At 45.4% G+C, this 20814-nt stretch overlaps 1 protein-coding gene across 2 annotated transcripts in view; it reads right to left on the reverse strand.

The window, feature by feature from the left end:
- Positions 1-20814, reverse strand: part of LOC135916754 (uncharacterized) — a 50889-nt gene that overhangs the window by 12622 nt on the left and 17453 nt on the right. Inside the window, exons 1-3 of one of the 2 annotated variants that reach the window (XM_065450204.2) lie at positions 9621-9639; positions 4454-4639; positions 2433-2700 (exon numbers count right to left, since the gene is read on the reverse strand). In XM_065450204.2, coding sequence (XP_065306276.1) covers positions 2433-2700; positions 4454-4546 — 361 coding nt within the window. In that variant the 5' untranslated portion in view covers positions 4547-4639; positions 9621-9639. Of the gene's footprint in view, positions 1-2432; positions 2701-4453; positions 4640-9620; positions 9640-20814 lie in introns of those variants that run through there. The other variant, XM_065450203.2, reaches the window with a different exon arrangement.

Below are 20814 nucleotides of genomic sequence, written 5' to 3' on the forward strand. Positions count from 1 at the left end.
CTATCAAACTAGCCCCGCTTTCTTGTTTGCTTACAAGCTTTAAGTGCTACGTGCGCCTTCCTTGACATTGCATCAATGAATTTATTTTCCTATCTTGTTTGCTGAGCGAACTAGAAGGGGCCAAAAGAAGAAAAAATGAACAACAAAAATGGCTCCTTTACTGTAATCTTAAACCCATTTGTGAACACTAGGTGCGAATAAGGTTGAGAGGAGACATTTAGGAGCACTTGACGAATTGTCTGTACAGATCGCACACACAAGAGCCACTTCACTTTAACAGAACGTTGGATATTGGCTGATAGCGTATCATGGCGCACTTCAGTTTATCTCCAGTTTTCGTTCGTTTAGCTGCGTGCATTTCTTTGCTCTGTGCGCTGCCGGCATCAAAATCGGCAACCACTTCACTGCAGTAATTTCAATGATTGCTCATTTATGCTCTACGGCCGGTTATTTTCCATCATAACATACCTCTTTGCATAATCTATGGAATTTTTTCACAGGTATTTTCAGCGTTTATCTTCGTCAGTTTTCTGACATGCGTGTTGGGACATTTTAACGAACTTAATTTGGAAAATTGGAAGAACGCTACTGATGGCATCACAACAGCTAACGCTAGCACCTACAATCGACATAGGAGTCTCCTGTGTTGTTCAATGTATCTTCTGATGTAAAAATGTCCACTGCAATTTGTAACTTGACGGGGGTTTACTTAACTAGGGTTCGAGTCCCTCTCACAAAGGAACATCTAACTAGTACCACTGATGCATTGCTTTTACTTTGTGCGAAAAAAAAAAGAATAAAGTCGTCGGTTTCGTTATGCATACTGAGTTTATCTAGGTAACTAGATGCACCGTGCCTGTCTGCAAGTCAATTATTCATCTCAATCTGCCATTGCTCACAGGAAACATGGTAAACAGAAGTTATTTACAAATCCCAGTTGGCAATTTTGCAATAGGCGAGAGATTCAACCTCAAAAAAGAAAAAGAAAAAAAAGCTGCTAAATCAGCCGTACCATGGTGGCTTGAGATATGACGTCACTAATAGAGTTCTTCGAATTCCTTAGATTTTACATGTAGCAATGTCCTGAGACAGACGTCAGAGATCTTTGGAAGGTTAGCACTAAAATTAGGCCAGGAAAAATTGCATCAATAAGGGGGATAGATTAGTTTTGATGGATAATCTGAGAGGATGTAGAAGCGTAAGTCAGGACGACATTAAAGGGACGGCAGCAAAGTTGTTCCCTGTTTTCCATGCTTCCGACGCGCGTATTGAAGTCGTGCACGCAACTAAACAAACAAAACTGAGTACGAAATGAAGTTAACCATGACGCGCTATCTGCTGCATGTCCTAAGTGCTGTCAAAGTACTCCCACACTGCATTTCCGCAACCCTCTTCCCACGTATCCTTGGCAAAAGGGCCTAAGATAACCCTTACGGCAGGCGTAGATATTTTCTTGTTGCACGTTGGTACTGATAAGAGGTGTACTAGAGTAAAAAATAAAATTATCTATTTTGAGTAAAGCTGTGTAAATTGAAGAAATTTTACTTGTCAGGAAGTGACACTACGCTCCCTGGACAAGTAGCGTGCTCCAAAAATACATTTAAATAGAGGAGCATAAGACAGCGGACGCACGCCGACATGTTTAGTAATGTCTCTGTGCTGCTTTACTTGTACGTGGGTAGTATTTTCATTTTAGGCCGAATTAGTCTTGAGCGTTGAAGTTTTGCTGATGCTGTCTTTATGTATTAAAATTTAACTCTTTTGTGTAGACGGCGCATGGGCTATACCCTTCGACGAAACTATTGTGCTTCATATCCTGATGTTAATACTGTTTGTATTACCATCTATATTAACGAGATATTGTCCGACGAGGAGTAACGGGCATTCTCAATGCTCGGCATGTCGTTCATAGTTTGCTAATTAATGAAAAAGGCAAAAAGAGTGTGGGAGCCCTGCTATGTCGGGATTCCCTTGTCTTCGATTCAATTCGTCATTCATGACCCGTCGTAGCAAGTGGCTGATACTGGTAATAGCGAACAGATGGCATCACGACAGGAAACGACGATGGGCAAAAATGTGCAAAATGAAGACTTCTTATATGTATTGTTACGCGAACTAAAGATTAAGCACTGGTGACTAATGGGAAAGTATTTACAAAGGAGAATGCAGCGCTGGCCAGTACAGCCGGCAGCTCGAGAGCCAGCGAGCGTTCGTCGTCTTCCTCGCGGCGCCCGCGTGCATCGGCCGCAAGAAACACGCAGTATGCATGTGTCAATATTATGGTACCGTTGCTTTCTTTTTTCTTATCCTTGCTTTATCATCGCGGTCTCGTTGTATGCCGAGTCGTGTGAGAGGAGGAGGCGCTATGGAGAGAGAGATTTTATCTAGAATGTTCCCAGAGGGCCAAAAGGAGCAGAAGGTTGAGTACTCACGTCGTGGTTTCTTCACAACTCCCCCGCCAGAACCATCGCCGTAGTGGAGCACGGCATCTCCTTCGTGCATCGTAGTGTTTGGCACCGTGGCGGGAACAGTTTGGTTCGCGGTAGCAGGCAGCGCAGTCGTCGCGTTGTGCGCTATCGTTTCGTTGGCCGCGGTGGCGTTGTCGTGGGCAGTCGGCCCCAGCAGCGTTTCAGGGGGAAGGACCATGAGGGTCGTGCTCTGGGGTGTGGAGGCACCATGCCCGGCGCCTTTCAGGGTCCCCTGCGTGCATAAAATTGGAACAGTGTGGTGGTTGAGGTTGCTCGTGAGCGCAGTTGCAGAATGTAGATAATACACGGCCGGAAAGCGTCAGGTGCTGGGAAGTGCCACATATACAGGGTGTGCCTGCGAACTTTAGCCAGAGTGTAAAAATATGCAAATGCGGCCTAGCTGGACAGCAGTAAGGTGATGCTGTTTGGCGTCGCTTTTAGATACATAATTTTTTTTCCATTCTACCTAATTAAATAATTTGTCCTGAACAGCTAGTCAAGTTCTCAAATATTATAGTTAGGTTAAAGGCTTCAAAGAGAAAATTGTAGAGCAACATGATAAACTCCTCATACAGCTTTCTGTTGCTCAACACCTGCCACATAAAAGTGTTTTTCCGAGCGTGAAAGAAGCCCACAAATACACACAGTGCCTCGAGCGGCCAGTCGCGCGCCGATTTCGCGTGCATTTGCGAGCTTCTTTCGCGCTCGAAAAACACTTTTATGTGGCAGGTGTTGAGCAACAGAAAGCTGTATGAGGAGTTTATCATGTTGCTCTACAATTTTCTTATTTACACTGTTAGTCTAATTATAACATTAGAGACGTTGAATGCTTTACTAATAGTACGCACATAATTAGGCGGAATTAAAAAAAATAATTTGAGTATCTTCAAGCGACAGGATATATATATATGAAAGTTACTTGCAAGTCACATACAGTTGCATTTTTGCTTCAATGTAGAAACGAGCCATTCTTCGTCAGACACATTGAAAATTAATATCTCGGAACTGGTGGTGTCTACAGAATTCGTTCCACGTGGATACGCCGTGCGAACTCAGCCGTTAGAATTCGTAGACTGATATATGTGGCGTAACCTAACTAATTACAAAGTTAATTAGCGTAATTATGGTATGATTCAATTGAATATCTTGATTTCTGGTTGAGGTAATAGCCACCTCATCGAGTAATTTAGATCAAGCGTAAGAATAGTGCTATCTGCTGTAGGCGACCTTTAGAAAAATGGGTGTGGCTTAACAAGAACAAAAAAAAACCCTGTGTATATAATGTAAAGCCTCTGTACATTCGAATAGCCTAAATACAAACGTACACGGAACCGGACAGCTTTGTCAATGCACTCTGTCATCATTATTTTGGGTATTCTCTAAAAAAAGCACTTTTTTAATAGCCATAGAGTCATCTGAATAACGACGACGCTTATCAAGACAACATAAAGGGATGCCCACTTGAACGGGCCACACCTCAGCCACTTCGTCGTACACACTCCGCTGTCGCACTGTGCACAGCTCTAGCACCGCTGTTATATTGCACCCTTTGTGTACGTCTGTACCCTGCGCGCAACACCGACACCATGCATCCAAGCTAACTTCTTCTGGGTCTCGCGACGCAGGATATTCCCTTGTCTTGGGCTAGCTTTGTACCAGCTCAGATTAAGGCATCGTCGCGTCTGAAAGGCTGTGTATACCTACTAGCGTAATGTGGAAACCGACAGTGTTGCGTACCTTTTTCGAGCTTCATTGCGTATATGTAGGTGACATACGTGAATGGTAAGCAAGTCTTCGTGTACGCAATCACCCGCTGTCGCGGTCACACATTCGAATATTGTCAAGAGCTGAGAAATCGTCTAATTGTACAGGTTGCTCAGATGACCATGAACTGCACACTCCGCGGAACGCATTCCATTTCAGTGACATTGACTAGTGCATCCAAAGAATGCCACCGCGCTTTCATTGCCCTCGGGGTTCATTACCTCGGAGGTAGACGGCGCTGCTTCACACGAGCAGACGACAACCGCCGCTACAACCGCCCCCAGCAGGAGACCGCAGCGCCGGTTAATGAACATGGCGGCGGTAGCAGCTGTGGCTTGCGATGGTGGCGAAGGCTCGCTCTCGCGACCGATGTCGGTCGCTAGATTCCTCTCCGGTCACTCATCTGCCTGCAATACAAAACAGACGTGGTGCATACTATGAGCTTCAATGATTATCACTGCCCTTTTCCTGGCAAATGAAATACTAATTACAGATTTCAGATGCTAAGGAATACCTGCCTCGACTGCAAAATGCACACATCAAAGTAGACATGGATGTTCTAGACCTAACCTTCCGTAGAATGAAGGCGTTCTTTTATTAACTCACATGCCCATGTTACTAATACAGAGCACACATATATTTCATAAACAAAGCACCCTGTCGAGACACTCTGCCAATGCGTCATCATAAATGTCTCTGTATTGAATGCGTTATTTCAGTTCTATTAACGTATTCGTAAAAATATCGTGGTAATATTATTGTTCTCTTTTTACCGTCCTGGCCTGTTTTGCTTGAATACCGTCAATGCCAAGGGGACCTAGATTTTTTTTCACGCCGTTATGGAAGGGTTTTATTGTTCGCCCCTTTCAAAATGTGTACGCCATGTTGTGAAAACGAATTAAATAAATGAAATAAAAGGACAACCATTCCATGGAGTGGCAGCGAAAGCCGAGTGCTTTCGGTGCCACTCCATCTTCACAGGGTGGAATACTTGTCATTTTTATTTTCACAATGAACTTGTGCACGTCGGACATACCTCGATCCTCCATGTTCACTAATCCACCACGTACGTCGCGCACGCGTAGTGATCCAGGATCACTTGAATGTGCATGTTGGAGTTCAGGACCGGCCCGGCCTGAGTGTTGAACACGTTCACCCATTTCTGTTTCACGGTGCGTTCTATGAGGATGCACAATCTCGCCAGTCCCGACTGCAGGATGTCAATGTATGGCTGCTCCGATTTCACTTGTTTTTTGCCCAGAAACTCATGCATGACTTCGTACACGGTGTCTACCAACGCCGCGTACGTTTCTAGAAACTTGGCCTTGCGTGCCTTGTGCTTATAGATTTCGTTGCGCTTCTCGGTGGGTGGGTACGGAACGATCACCATTGTTCTCCTGCTGGGCATGAACGGTGGGCTGAACCGGCAGTTCTTGTTGTTCTTGAAGCACGTGTGTGTGTGCTGGTGGATCTGCGTCCACTCCCATTGCAGAACCGACGTCTCTAGTGAAATGAGAAACTCGGCCATGCTGATCGTCTCGAGCATGTTCATGCACAATTCCTCGTTCGGCGCGTTGTTCAGCCACAACTGAGCTGTACATTTCTTTTTCAAAAACATCTGCCCTTACCCGTGTGCCTGGAACTGCTTTGGGTACCACGTATGATAAGAATAGTTCAAGGAAGTGTTACAAGTTCCGTGCCTACAGGCGTATGTGCTATTGAACTTGGAAGGTTTCTGCACTATCCCCAGGATCGGCCCACATTATTTTTTTTCTGTTGCAGGACACCGAAACAAACTTCGGAAGTTCAGAATAGTGCTTGCCGGAGCTCGTTGGTTGTACATAGCAGAATTGGTTTCCAGCAGAACGTTCTGACACGGACAGGAAAAGACAGTGTGTGTCGTCGTCACTTTCTGTCAGTGTCAAAACATTCTGCTAGAAATCGAAACTGCGCAAGGCTAGTCATCTATAGCTTTCGCTGTAAAAAATAAATGACATACGCAGCGACCGTCTGTGTCTTGCAAGCTACCAAATAGTGGAGCGCTGGATGTTTCAGTACATCTATAAAAAGTATTGTACGGACGACAACGCGTGCGTCATTAAGGTTTCAACGACGTCTGAAAGCGTTTTACTTCTGCTGTGGCGATGAAGTGTTAAGTGCATTCAAGTAACGAGCAGTAGCGAATAACACTAAACGTTGCCAGAAGGAACCGAAACAGTTAAAATGGGTGAAGCCTAGTTGTTATCTACAAACAGTTAAGCCAAGCCATCCTATAGTTGTGTTCCGATAAAAGAACGTTTATTTAGTTCTTATTTACGCTGCGAAGTATCATTATATTAGACGGAGAAACAAAGAGAAGCAAAAGTAGATGTCCACCTGGCCAGCATATGGTTTTCATCAATGTTTCTGCTGTTCTCTGCATGCGTGAGTGTACCCGCCTTGATTGCATAGTGGCTAGGGTGTTGCGCTGCTAAACACGCGGTTGCGAGATCAAATCCCGACCACGGCGGCCACATTTAGATGCAGGTGAAATGCAAAAAGGCCCGTGTACCTTGCATTGGATGTACGTTAAAGAACCCCAGGTGGTCCATATTGATCCGGAGTCCCCCACTAAGGCGCGCCTCATAAACAGATAGTGGTTTTGGTGCGTAAAACACCAGAATGTAATTTTATATTTTTTAAATGGAGTTTGAACATGTATATTTTGGGTGGTACGCCCCTTGTCGGGCATTCCCTTGGCGTGAGCCGTAACAGCAGAGACAATGTAAGCGTCGTACACCACCCGTAGACAACTCTACCGCGCAAACCCAAATCACGTGAAGACGTCCGTTTTCGAGCTTTTTCGTACGCCTGAAATTGTGCTTCCGAAGTTTGGCGTTATATTACAGTTAGTGATACAGATTACTTTCGCACACCATTCGTGCTCCTCACTTGCACAGGCGGCAATTTGGCATGGCAATGCAACGCTAGAGTATCGTTTTAACGCACACCTCGACGAGACCGACTCCGAGTCCTGGGTAACCACTCGCCCTGGCAGCGTTCATCCACATCAATAGTGGCGTGAGCTTGCAGCAGTCGCAGGGACAATAACATGATAGAATGGTTATTTTGTCTGAAGACCGCCTGTCTACTAGATATTTGCTCCGGTAAGTGCGTAAAGGGAACTGAATCTCGAACAGGGAGATGGGTAATAAAACAAAAAGGTTAAAGAAAGTTTGTACATCAACGCATGGCTGCGCATTGCTTGATGGCTTCTATCAGACAGTTTACATGTCCTCTACTTTTGTTAATTTTCACTGGTTAAAAGTCTAAATGCAACTTTTTAGCACAAGTAATGTATACCTTTATTTGGTTTTCTATTATGTATGTAGTCACAGTATGGTGAGTACTATAATGTACCTCAAGAAAGGGTGCAATATTTTGATTTATACACTGAAAATGTTCTAACTTTTTTCTTTTAAACATGAATAGCGCGCATAGACTGGTAATTTGGACAGCAAACATACCTAGACAACACTAAACCATGTGACAGGATGCCTTTCACTGAGCCTAGAATGGTATCGCCGGTAGCTAAGATAGAGTAATTTCTAAACGTTTGGTGAGGCTGCGTTAGGTCGTTTTTACGTTTATTCAAAGACAAAAGTAACAAAAATGGCTCTGGTAAATTTCTAGAGCAGAAAAGGTCAATTTGTCGAGGTTTTTTTTGTACTTACATGCATCAATGTCTCCACAGTTTGAGTATTAAGTGAGGGGGTACAGAAAGTAGTTATAAAAGAAGAAGAGCACTACCTTATGCCGTAGTTACCACACCAAACTAAAACAAAATAAAAAATATCAGAATAAACAAGCAGGGATCTCGCAAACACTGGTCATGCGGAAGAAATGAAAAGGAAAAGGACACAAGGTACAACGTCCTACATTACTTAAGTAAGCAAAACTCCACTGAAAAGAGCTATCCAGTAATCGCGGTAGGTTGTCATTCATAAATATATGTTAATTCGCCACTCAAATTCTTGTCGTCACGAATACAAACAATGGCGTCAGGTAACGGTTGCAAAGTTCAATGGCATGTAGCAAAGCGGATTAGTTTAAGGCAAGGGTGAGACCCAAATCGTGTGTGGAGCTGTAATCATTGCAAACAACTCGACGTGCGAAAGGGCCTTGAATGGGGGAAGGTGGTTGCGTGTTGACTGGAACATATGAAGCAAGCAGAGGTGGGTTATGGTTCAAGGAGGGTTATGGTTCCGCGTGATTTTATGGAACGAAGGGGCAAATATGAGCTGATGCGAGCGACACTAGAATTTATGCTGTCGTATTCTTTGGCCACAAAACAAGTGGCGTGCTTCTGAACGGATTCAAATAAATTTTCCTTCATATTGTTGATGAGGGGACCAGATAGGCGCAATGCAACAAGTGACTCACATGCAAATTTCTGGCTGGTAGACGGTGTGCTATTCGTGTAGCGTTTGAGGTTCAGTGTTACTGTATCTTTTTTCAGGTTTACTCAAAAAATTTCCAGGGAAATCGGTTCGAACTGAACCGCAGTTCGTGGGAAAACGCTGTACCATTAAATAGCGAGCCAGGTAAATAACTTACGTATGCCAGTCTAAGCAACGCACTCGCATTAAGCTAATACCGTTCATCTTTACTCCCTCCGGTCTCGCAGCATGGAAGCTGCTGCTGATGCGGTCATACGGTCGACCGATGCTTCACAGCGTTTATCACATGCGCTTAACGATGAGACTTCAAAGGCGTACACGTTAGCTTCATTTCAATCAATTAATCAAAGAACGAACGAACGAACGAACGAACGAACGAACGAACGAACGAACGAACGAACGAACGAACGAACGAACGAACGAACGAACGAACGAACGAACGAACGAACGAACGAACGAACAAATGAAATGAATGAATGAATAAAATAATGAATGAATCAATAAATCGATCAATAAATGTTTATGGCCTAATAAGATATATTTTGTACCTGCCGCTGCGCTGCTGAGCTGGAGGTCGCATGTTAGATCATGGCCGCGGCAGCGGAATTTGATGGCGCTAAATGCAAAAACGCTCGTGTATTTAGACTAAGGTGCACGTTAAAGGAACTCAGGTAGTCATAGCAATCCGGAGTTCCCTACCACGGCCTGTCCCATATTGCAATCGCGGTTTGGCCACGTGTCACGGAAGAAATTAATTACTTTTAAGATGAAATCCGTACACGGACGACAATACCACGAAGTTACGGGAAACTTGAAGAAAGGTACTTACAAATAATTAAGCTCGCAGTACAGGGGACAAGCAGCCAAATTTGCTGAATAACAAAGAACGTGAGTGTACATTAATACAATCAAAGACGAACAAATCAAAGCAACTGTACACAGATATCACCTGAAAGACGCATTCACTTCATGATCGTCATTCTGGCTGCCATCGCCGTGAACGAGGCCTCGCGAAGAACGCAGTCGTAAAACAGCTGTCATTTGGCCTTTGCGCACGCGAAAAGGGAGCGCAGCTGCTCCGCTTGCGAGCGCCGTCGGCTGCGACCAGCGCGCCTTGTTCTGCAGATGAGTGCCGTCGCAAACGCGCACCGAGCTGCGAATGAAGGCGAAATAGGCGCAAGAAAAAAAATGCCATGTCGGAATTTCCTGCCATATGGTTTTTTTTTCATATGTTCAAAAATAAGAAAATGAAGGAGGCTGCCAAGGGCCTGTATTTGTGTTCTGTGTGCTTCGTATATAAAGGTTACGATGGACGCCGCGCCTTCTGCGAGTGGTCTGAGTGAAGTGAGGGCATCGACAGATAGGTGCCGAGGCTATGCTACGAAGAGTATGGCACATCTCATCATTCAGTGCAAAATAGGAACGGGAAAAAGCGGCAGAACAGGAGAAAAGGAAGACTAACCTGGTACTGTTACAAGAATACCATTGATTACCCTAGTTTTTTTGTTCTCCGGTAACGCTGACCCGATGCAAAACTTTCTGTCAGTCAGACTAATTGTCACATGATGTCAGTACCAGCGTTCTCATTACTATCCAAGGGTCTGACAACTCGTTAATGCGTAAACAGTTGCGACGTTGAGGGCATACTCAAGCACACTATTGTGTACTCTGCGTTACTGAAGATTACTAACAGCTGTTAAAACATGTGTTTCCCACCAAAAAAATGGAAACAGTTTTTTGGACAGCTTATTAAACATTTCTAGCAGGCGAATGGCATGCTTGTTATCTGTTATTTGTCCTTTTGCAATATTTCACTTGTTTTGACATAACCCACACTGCTTTGCTGCGGTAGCATACAATGTTGCGCAGTATCATGGTTTAAAAAATATTTTCCTTTAATTTAACATGTCATATTCCTTAAGTGGTTCCTTTCAAGGGCTCATGCGAAACGAAAAAGAAGAAAGGAAAACGCCGCGACTGGTCGAGTGGTACTGAAAATTTAATCAGCATCACTGGCTCGTATCCCGTAAGGCAGAGGCTACCAGCGCTCAGCTACTGAAGCGAACAGTGCTCACATTCATTGAAATCCCCCGTACAACACACAGAACAGCACACGTTTCAATAAAGAACAAGGTCAAAACAAGCATACGGACCATCTGTGCATCGTCGCATACCTCCCTGGGAAGAACGCTGCAGCTGAGCATGCTCGCCAAGCGTGAAACGAGATGTGACGTGCGAAGCGGCGGGAGCAAGGTGTTCGACCGCGAACGTTCCTTTCCCCTGCTAAGAGGATTCAACGCAAAGTCGAAAAGAAACGTCGTTGGTGCGAATCTGACCCTCCCCTATACGAGCGCGCGGTGGAGCTCCTCTTCCAGGGCCACACTGGCTATTGCAGCTCGCCGGGCATGGACGATGCGAGACGGCAACGTATAGAGGAGGCCGAAGCTCGCAGACAACGGCCTGCCACACGTGTACTTCGCACTGCAGTTCATTATGTATTTCAAGAAGTCTGACAGCACCGATCGCATAACTCAATGTAATACGAAGTGTGCAACAGGCTTTTGCCTTTACGCGTTACAGGAGTAACATTTTGCGGATTTGTTTTTGTCATGGCTTCTTGCAAACTGGTATGGTATGATAGAGCTTTCGTAAAAAATGTCGAGTTTATATTCCTTCGCCATTCTATTCTGCATTTCCGGCCCCCATCTCTCTCCCTCTCGTCTAGGCTCTTTCTGCCATGCATTCTCTTTTCTACGCCAAGTATGCAGGTGGATAAAAACACGTCGTGAGAAATATGCTTATACAAAAGGCTTTCGGGCTTTCTCTGTTTACGCTCAGAGGATAGTTCTGGGGCATGTCCATATGTTTTTCTAACCGCCGCGGAGGCGTAGTGGCTTTGCTGTTGCCCTGCTAAGCCCGAAGGCGTCGAATAGAATATCGGCAGCGGCAGCCGCCTTTCGATGAGGGCGAAGTGCAACAACACCCGTGTACCGTGCATTGGGTGCACGTTAAAGAGCCTCAGCTGGTCAATATTAATACGGAGTCCCCCGCTAAGGCGTGCTTCATAACCATATCGTGATGTTGCCATGTAAAGCACTAGAATTTAAATATCTTAAATTAATACAATTTTCTTCTTTTGAATGCCCGCGAAAGGTACTACAATTATGTCACTCGTGCACTTTGACAACAACGCGTTGGTCTGCTGACGACAAACACGTACAGATGCAAACACATCGGCATAAACACAGGCACAAACATTTGGGCTCCGCACCAGACACCACCTAGGCGCATACAAAAAGAGACGCACACGAGAACTCACGCACAGACGCGCGCGCACACACACACACACACACACACACACACACACACACACACACACACACACACACACACACACACACACACACACACACACACACACACACACACACGCATGCACGCACACACTCACACAACACACACACACGCACACTACAAAAGCAGCCGCAGATGTACCACTTGCTGCAGAAAATGGGGCAGTCCTCGTCCGGGCCTGCCGCGCAGCTGGTCGAGCGAATTTTGAGCACAAGCGCACGCCCATCATCAGCGAAGTGTGTTTGCTGCGGCTCATGCTTCAGGCGTCCTGCACTACATGCGTGCACATCTAGACGTATTCGCGGTTTCAGGTGGAACGAACTTTTCTCCTTCTTCTGACGCCTCGCTGGTTTTAGACATGAGCTAGTAGTGGGGCATACCTCAGGAAATGAGGAAGAGGAGTTAGAAGTGATCCACCGGATCACGATGGATAGATTTCACTTTCGCTTGTTCTGATTTGTCTATCTCCACACACGGTCTGCTATAAACTGGGACACTAGTAGTGGCCATCTTCCTATACGTTTTGAGCTCGTATGCCCATTGACTAAAATAACTATTCATTCAAATACCTTCGGTAATTTCGGCACATTCAGAAATGTTTTGCACCTGGCTTTATGCCCACACTGCTGCCACGAATACAACAGCTTCGAACACATGCTCTAGCTGTGCCCTGCCAACGCGAGCACAGACTTTCCCGACTAGTTCTCCTGGGACTCAGCGCTCAGAAGCACAGAGCTCATAGCTCAGCTCAAGGCTGTCCAGAGGGCCCGGGCCGTCGCCGAAGGACTCTGTCTACCGGCCCCGACCTGGGCGGAGCCACCGGATTGATTTCCCCTCAGGAGCTAAATAAAGTTCTAACTCACTCACTCACTCACACGTGGGTTTATCGAAACAGCAATGGGATATTCAAGAAGCAAATACCATAAATTTATTTTGTGTTTTAAAAGATCGCCTAACAAAATCTCAAATCAATGTTCACTGCACTGCTTCTAACTGTTGGTGGAACGATCAGTGCTTACGCGATCACAAAATAAGAAATGCAGCGCTGCAAAAACTAGTTGAAAACAGGTGTCCTAGCATTTGGAAAGACTAAATTCGCGGCAGCAACATTTAAAGAACTGTTGCAAATGCGAAAGATAACTTTGATTGTGAGCACTTCGAATTTTTTTCAAAGGCCAACTACAGAAAAGCACTCGTTATATTTCGGAGATTTAAAAAGGTCCTTCCGACACAAGTAAAGGTCGACCGTGTGGTTCCAACACCCTGCGAATTGGCCAAAGTACTGGAAGAAATCGCTATAGGTCCAGAATGTCGCTTTAAATCAATTTTTTGCCCTATCACGCGACGCCGCCTACTCATGGTGAAGACCTCGAAAAAGGAACGGTTTCGGAGCTGAAATATATACTAAGCCAGCTGCCTAATTGAGCGCCAGGCCCCGATGGCATTACTACACCAATAACAAAAAAATTATTTAACATATCATCGCGCGCATTACTTACGATTGTAAACTATTGTATGAAAAATTCGGCTAATTGTTCGGAATGGAGAGTTGCCAAAGTAGTCCCATTATTAAAAAAGCATGGTGCCGTTTATTTATTAGACAAAATCAGGCCAATATCTCTTACATCTAACTTAGTAAAACTCATCGAAAGAATCTTACAAGACCGCATGCATAATTCGCTGATAGAGAACATGATTTTGAGCCCATGCCGAATTCGCTTCAAACATGGGCGCTCGATTTGGTGTGGCCATGTCTACCTAGAAAGTCGTATTTAACTAGCTCGATCTCAGAAAGATATGCAGCACAATACGCTTCAAAATACTGGTCTGCGAAATTATGTTGTCGCGTGAGTTTATGGATTTATAAACGGCAGGGAATTTTGCTGCTCTCTACGGGACCTGTCTTCATTGACGTGTCAACAGTCAAGAGGTCTACCGCAGGGATCTGTCCTATCGCCATTGCTGTTTAAAGTATTACTGAGTACTGTACCTTTGCAACAGGATGTGCATATGTACGCATACGCCGATGAGACAGCCTTTTTCGCTGCATCGGTAGATTTACATGCTTTGTGCCAAGTTCTATAGTCCTATATGAGTCGCTTAGAATTGTGCCTTGATGGCATTGACCTCTCCTAATATAAATGAAAAAGCGCCGTCCTAGTTTTCCCTACATACTCCAGAACGCCTCAACAACGAGGCAAGGAGAGTAATGACAGGATTGCCAAATTACACACCACTGCCTGCACTCAAGAGCTGCAGCGTTTTGGGTGACATCGCTGATCTTATTTCAACGCACGAGCATACTCATTTGGCACGCCTCAAGTCCACAAACGCAGCAAGGGCCACTTTGGTTAAAATTGGGCATGACATCTCCAACCTTCCGGTGCTTCCACGGATATCGCCCCCTTGGGGGCACGTACCCATTGCGGATTCCAAGCCACTGCCGAAGAACATTGGACAAGATCAATCGGTAAGAAGGCAGGCCCATGCCAAATGCCATATGAAATATACGCACCAACTACGTGAAGAAAACGACCACTCTGGCAGGTGCCATATAGTTCATGTGGATGGTTCTATCGGAGGACCAGATGAGGAGCCAATGTTCACTACGGTGTGGACAGATATGGAAGCAACCGAACGGGGCAGTAAACTCTACCTCACTAGACATGTTGTTCCCAACTCTATGGCAGAACTGCATGCCATCCTAGATTTTGCCAAGCATGCTGAACACACTGCCAACAAATTTCCAAGAGATGCTAAGCACCACTACAGAGTGTTTACGGACTCTGAAAATGCCTTTAGAGCTTGTAAGGACTCTCGTACAAGAAGTGAAGCTTAGAACGACAGAAAGCTGAGTTGGTTGGTAAGGATTCATCATGCAAAAAAGAAGTGAGGCGTGCAGACATGACACAAGAGTAGAGAAGTGGACAACACGAACGCCGACTATCAACTGAAAGGAGCACTGAGGCGAAAAAAGAAAGACGACACAAAACTCATCTGCACATGCTCAGGAATGGTAACACCACGTGTCAGTCGGGTACACATGCCGGCCTACGAGAGAGATAACTGTTAAGGCACTTAATCTCTTTTTTATGTAAAGTAATTGAAGGCTGACTCACGCACGCACCTCCAGCGTTATAGATATGCCATGCCTCTACCATAAGACGCGTATCTTCATTCTTACGGCTGTAGAATATCGTGCATTCATGTAACTCTGGCGAGCAGTTACAATCTCGGCAATGTAGCGAAAGATTAGAAGGCGATCCACCGCTTAAAGACCTTTTACGTTCCATTAGCCTCTGATTGATACACCGTCACGTTTGCCCTACGTAGAACTGGCCACAGCTAAGGAGAATTTTATAAACCACACCCATACGACAGTCAGTAAAACTGTTGTTCTTATTGTGTTTCACTGGACAAAAATCTGTTCGTTTTTTGCCTTTTACCCGCTCCTTTTTTCTCTGTACGTCAGCGCTATCGGCGCGTGGGAAGAGGTCTCCGTAGACGTTCTCGCGGCAACTCCCCCGCTCATAGCAGATCAGGCCCGCGGTAGCTGGTTCAGGCACAAAGCCTGCTTCGTCAAACTGGGCTCCAGCGGCGGAGAGTCGAGGACACGCGTATTCTTGTCCACACACAGTCGACGTAGTGACGCCGTGGCTAGAGTTTGCGGTGGCGTTCCAAGAAAACTTTGCAGCCGCTGTCGCAACTGGCTGGCAAACCTTGCACGTTGCCACCTCGGCAGGCCATTCCTGACAGCTAAACCTGGCATTTCAGTGGGCCGTTCTTAACAAATCTCCTGACGCCAAATTTGCGTAACCGCCGACGCAAGCATCGGGCGGTCACCCGCAGGGTTGTCGCAACAGACCAATCAAACGCTCTCCTCGTTCATAAGAAATCACTTTTGTTTGCCTGAAAAACGAATAACATTGCCTACACTGAGCGGACTGTCTTATCTGATTGGCTTACAAAAGGCGAGGAGCACACTCAAGTGGAGAGGGATCCGACGGGGCCGAGCCACTGCACTGAAAATCGATAACCAAATGAGGAGGGTGGTGCCGGCGTCTGTAATTGGTCCATTTTCCCTGGCTTAGCTTACGATGGCTCGTCAACAACTGCGGCGGCATGCAACGGAAGCTTCAGAATGACGCTAAAATGGATACTCAGCAAAGAATAGTTGGTAGAACGAGGTCGTAAACGTGCCGAAAGTACTCGAAAACGTCACGCGGCCACGCAAAAAGTTTTATTACACGCAAATAAACCCAAGCTCTCCCGCAGATGCGAGTAGCCAGTGCCTGAGCGATCGGCGGCAGCCATATTTTATTCCTTTCGGAGCCTTTGGCTATTCAGAATAAAATTCAGTTTTGTTCGGCATGTTAATTTATCTTTAACGCGTACACTTCACAATGACGCGGTGAGTTTTTGAGGTTTTGTGACGTCGCGTGACGGGCAGGTGAAGTGGGTGCAGCCTGAAAACTTTTGACCAATAGCCGAGTGCTAATGGCGAAAAGGCGTTGAATCAGAAATAACTATTTTTCTACTGTTCAGTCAAATCATGCATAATCGGTGTGTAGACGCCATATGAGATGGGGAGCTATTGCGGGTTTCGTGACGTCGCGTGACAGACAGGTGAAGTGGGGTTGGTCCAAAAAAGTTTTTCACCATTGGCTGTGGGCTGACTGCGGAATTGGAATAGAAACGTTTGGAATTGTTTTACGTTATAGCGTCCCTGAACAACGTACCTGAAGACGCAGAAATACACAGTCAGCGGTACGATTCCATGCAAGCAATAGCCGAAACCAAGCGCCACCGGCGCAGCTATACTTTCACTACGTCCAATCCCATGTCAATTCTTCCCCTTCCCTCCCAGGCTGATAATCGTCAGCAGCGGGTTCTGCTCCGGCAAGTACAGACTGGCACCCTCCTTACTCCCTTCCTCGTGCAGCGTTTTCGCAGAAAGGAAGACCCTCGTGGCCTGGAATGTTCGCATCAGACCCCATAATGTAGATAATTAAGTCCCCCACTCTTTCTCTTACCTTCTCACTCCCGCCACATCCCAAGCCAATTTACAGCAGCCATTTAAGGGCAAAAATGTGGATAAGGACGTGTAAACAACAACCTCAAAGCGTTGCTGCAAAATTCTAATTCTTTGTCGACAAGACAGTATCCCACAGGTGAATTCACTCAAATATTTGTATGTAATGTACACTGAAAAGCTTAATTTCAATTCGCATATATAGCATAATACCTTAAAGGGAACATGCGCAGTAGGAATGCTGCGTAGACTTAGGAGCAATGAATCAGGGTTGCGTTGGCATGCCCTCATTATGATATATTCCATGTATGTTCGCCCGATAATAGAGTTCGGCGTCTGCGTTTTGTTTTCTGGCAGACCTGCATACAAAATTCGGCCTTTGATTCCGTTAGAACGAAACGCATTAGGACTTTGTCTTGGGCTTCCTAAGTTTGTCGCTAATGATATATCAAGAAGCACGCTTGCCTTCTCTTCTCATGCGATTTCTGGTTTTAACAACACAAACTTTTCCAATTATGTATGCATCACCACAGAGGTGGTCACAATATGTTTTCAGTAATGATTCAAACATCACTTACAGCGCTTATATAGACAGGGACCAGAAGAACGACGAAGACTGCGCTTGCCTTCGTCGTTCTTCTGGTCCCTGTCTATTTACGCTAAGTGATGTTTGAACCAATGGAATACAAGCTAGCCGAACCCTGCTTCATTAATGAATCGGCCTCGTTTTTAATTATCGGTGGTATCGCTCACGTTGTCCTTAAGTTTTTATTGTACAAAAACTATTGGACCCAATAAATGTTCCCCAATGCGAGGTGGTCTTACTAAATTCTTCGGTTCAAGTCACTAAAACTGAATTTGATGATATTTTCCAAATAGTGCTAAACATCTTAAATATCTGAATAGCACTTTGGAAGACCACCTTGCACACCTGGATACAAAGGCCGTTATAGCAACTGATACTTCCGTGTGTGAAGGAAAGTCAGGTGAGGGCATTGTATCACCATATCGAAATTGTAAGAAGCCAACAAACACTGACACCGAGGACAACATAGGGGAAATTATTTGTGCTTAATAAATGAAATAAAGAAACTACAAATTAATAGAAATTAAAGTGGATGAAAAAAGAATTTGCCGCACGTGGGAACCGAACCCACAACCTTCGCATTTCGCGTGCGATGCTCCACGAATTGAGCTACCGCTGCGCTGTTTCCCCATGCACTTTATTGGGTATTTATGTGTCCTAGTAGAACCCTGGGAGTGTTAGCCAGCGCCACCACTCAGAGACCTTGGCGGTGAACGTGGAATGTCCTTTTTGCCGCAGGCGTCACGAGAACGTGATCTTTTTGGGGGAAGGCAACTGGTCAATAAACCCACATATGCTACCTGAAGGCATCAATGTAGCCGCATTCTAGACCCTCGTTATGTAATAAACGAGAAGAAAGGGGGTTAACCAAAGGGCCCCATTTTTATTAGTCATATCATAAGAAGCCAACATACACTGACACCGAGGACAACATAGGGGAAATTACTTGTGCTTAATAAATGATATAAAGAAACGATAAATTAATGGAAATTAAAGTGGATGAATAAACAATTTGCCGCAGGTGGGAACCGAACCCCCAACCTTCGCATTTCGCGTGCGATGCTTTACCAATTAAGCTACCGCGGCGCTGTTTCCCTATCCACTTTATTGGGTATTTGTGTGTCCTAGTAGAACACTGGGAGTGTTAGCCAGCGCCACCACTCACAGACCTTGGCGGCGGACGTGGAACGTCCTTTTTTGCCGGGAAATCGTGGAAGCTGATTTCATCAGAAAACTTGGTAGTATTTGCGTTAGTGCCCCCTCTATCGCGCTGACCCCTGGTGAAGTCATGTATCTAAGCAGATAGAAATCGTAATGCTTAATTTTTTTATTTTTTTCAGGTTACCATGCTCTTAGTTCAGTGATTAGCTGTTAGAACACCCCATGCGACTGTCTTACATTTTCTGCGCATGGCCTTTTTTGTTTATATACACACGATGTGGCAAAGCAATAAAATATTGTTGGAAGTCAGCGCTGTGTATGTCGTCTATCGCTGTCCTTGTCCATCACGCTGCAAGTTATTTTTGATCATGAATTACCAACTAGCCCAAGCAACCACCCTTGCTCTTTTGGTGCTTATAACAGCGATTAAACATTTCACGCATAGTGTACAAGACAACAGGTTTTCGAGCCCAAATTATGCATTGCATGTTAAACCGTACGCATCCGACAAAAGCTGGCAAAGCTTGAGTTCATTCGGTGCAGTAGAACAGTTCTATATTACATTTTTTTATGTCGTAGTTGAACCATGACGTTGTCTGGTGACACTGAGTAGTGACGAAGTGAATGGGCACCCCCGGAAACGGCTCCCTCGTGTAAAGGAAGCCGCTCTCGAAGGCCATGTTGTTGTGTACTGCAAACACCGGAAGTGACTGCAAGGTCTGTAGATATGCCATGGTTCTCATCCGTCGTTTTCTTATTGCTTGTGCGTCTCAGCTTATCTCTGCGGTTTGCAACTGTTTTTTACGCCCAAGAGAACGGATGGTGCGCACAATTCAGTCGTGTCGCCGTTGCCACACCGTTGGACGCTAGAGCATGCGGGAAAAGATGTCCGACGTGGTGTCGAACTGTTTCAAGGCAAACTACACAGAGGTGGCTTCTCAGTTCTTGACATCACACAGCCTTGCCAAAATGGCGGTCGCTGTCAATAGGTGCAGTTAAGAGCTAGCGATTTCAAATTGCCATTTCGGGCAAAACTTTGCGCTCACAACCCACTTTTTAGAGCGCAGCTCGTAATGATTGGTGTTTGTGGAGAACGGCGGCGTAACCAAGCGGAAGAGCACAACAGCGAAAGATCAAAGAGCGAACGCGGAGCCGCAGATTGAAGATGCGAGCCGCGTACGGGGAAAACTAACGAGAGCGGCTGCTGCAGTAACGTTCGCGCGTATATCTGGTTACATGTGGAGCCGCCCGACCGCACGATGCGTACTCGTGTCTGGTATCAGCAGGACCACTCGTTTCGTAGTATCGTCGGCTCGCGTCACCTGTCTCTCACGCTTGTTTGACCCGCTTGGTTTGGTCTCGTTCACGCTTGTTTCGATTGCCATGGTTTGTGTTTGCTTTCTAATCCAATCGTATGCGCGACGCGAATCTTGTGCTACTTTCTAGAATCCAAGAGGCAACAGCGATGACACTGAAACCTTCCACGAGTCATGTATAAAAGCCGACGCGCTTGACCCTCAGATGAAGCTTTTTGCGATTGACGACTCAGATACAACCGCCTCTGAAATTCTGTGCCTCAATATACCGCGAACTGGAAAGCTGCGCTCACATTTCGCATTAGGAAGTATCGTAATCGTTGGTGAATTTTTTTCTTTTGCATGTACAACCATATTCGGCCCTCTGCTCGCAGTTACAAATATGAAAGTGGGAATTGCCGAAGGAACGCGTCATGGTCCCTAAAAGGAAGCTTTAGCTCGGGCCCAGCTCCTACGCGGCCTATTCAAATACATGTAAAACGCAAAGACGTTTTTTGCGAGATAACCCCTTGATTTTATTGCAATTTGTTGCATTTGAGAGAGAAAGTTAAATTATAGTGACTGTTGGAAGGAGAATTTCGATTTAGGTCCTGAATTATGTTACAAGAATTTTCAAACATTGGAAAGTTTGAAAAAATAGAAGTACAATGTTTACAAATTCATAGCTCCGCATCAACAACAGATATCACGGTTC

This window comes from Dermacentor albipictus, chromosome 7 (assembly GCF_038994185.2).
Source record: "Dermacentor albipictus isolate Rhodes 1998 colony chromosome 7, USDA_Dalb.pri_finalv2, whole genome shotgun sequence".
NCBI lineage: Eukaryota > Metazoa > Arthropoda > Arachnida > Ixodida > Ixodidae > Dermacentor > Dermacentor albipictus.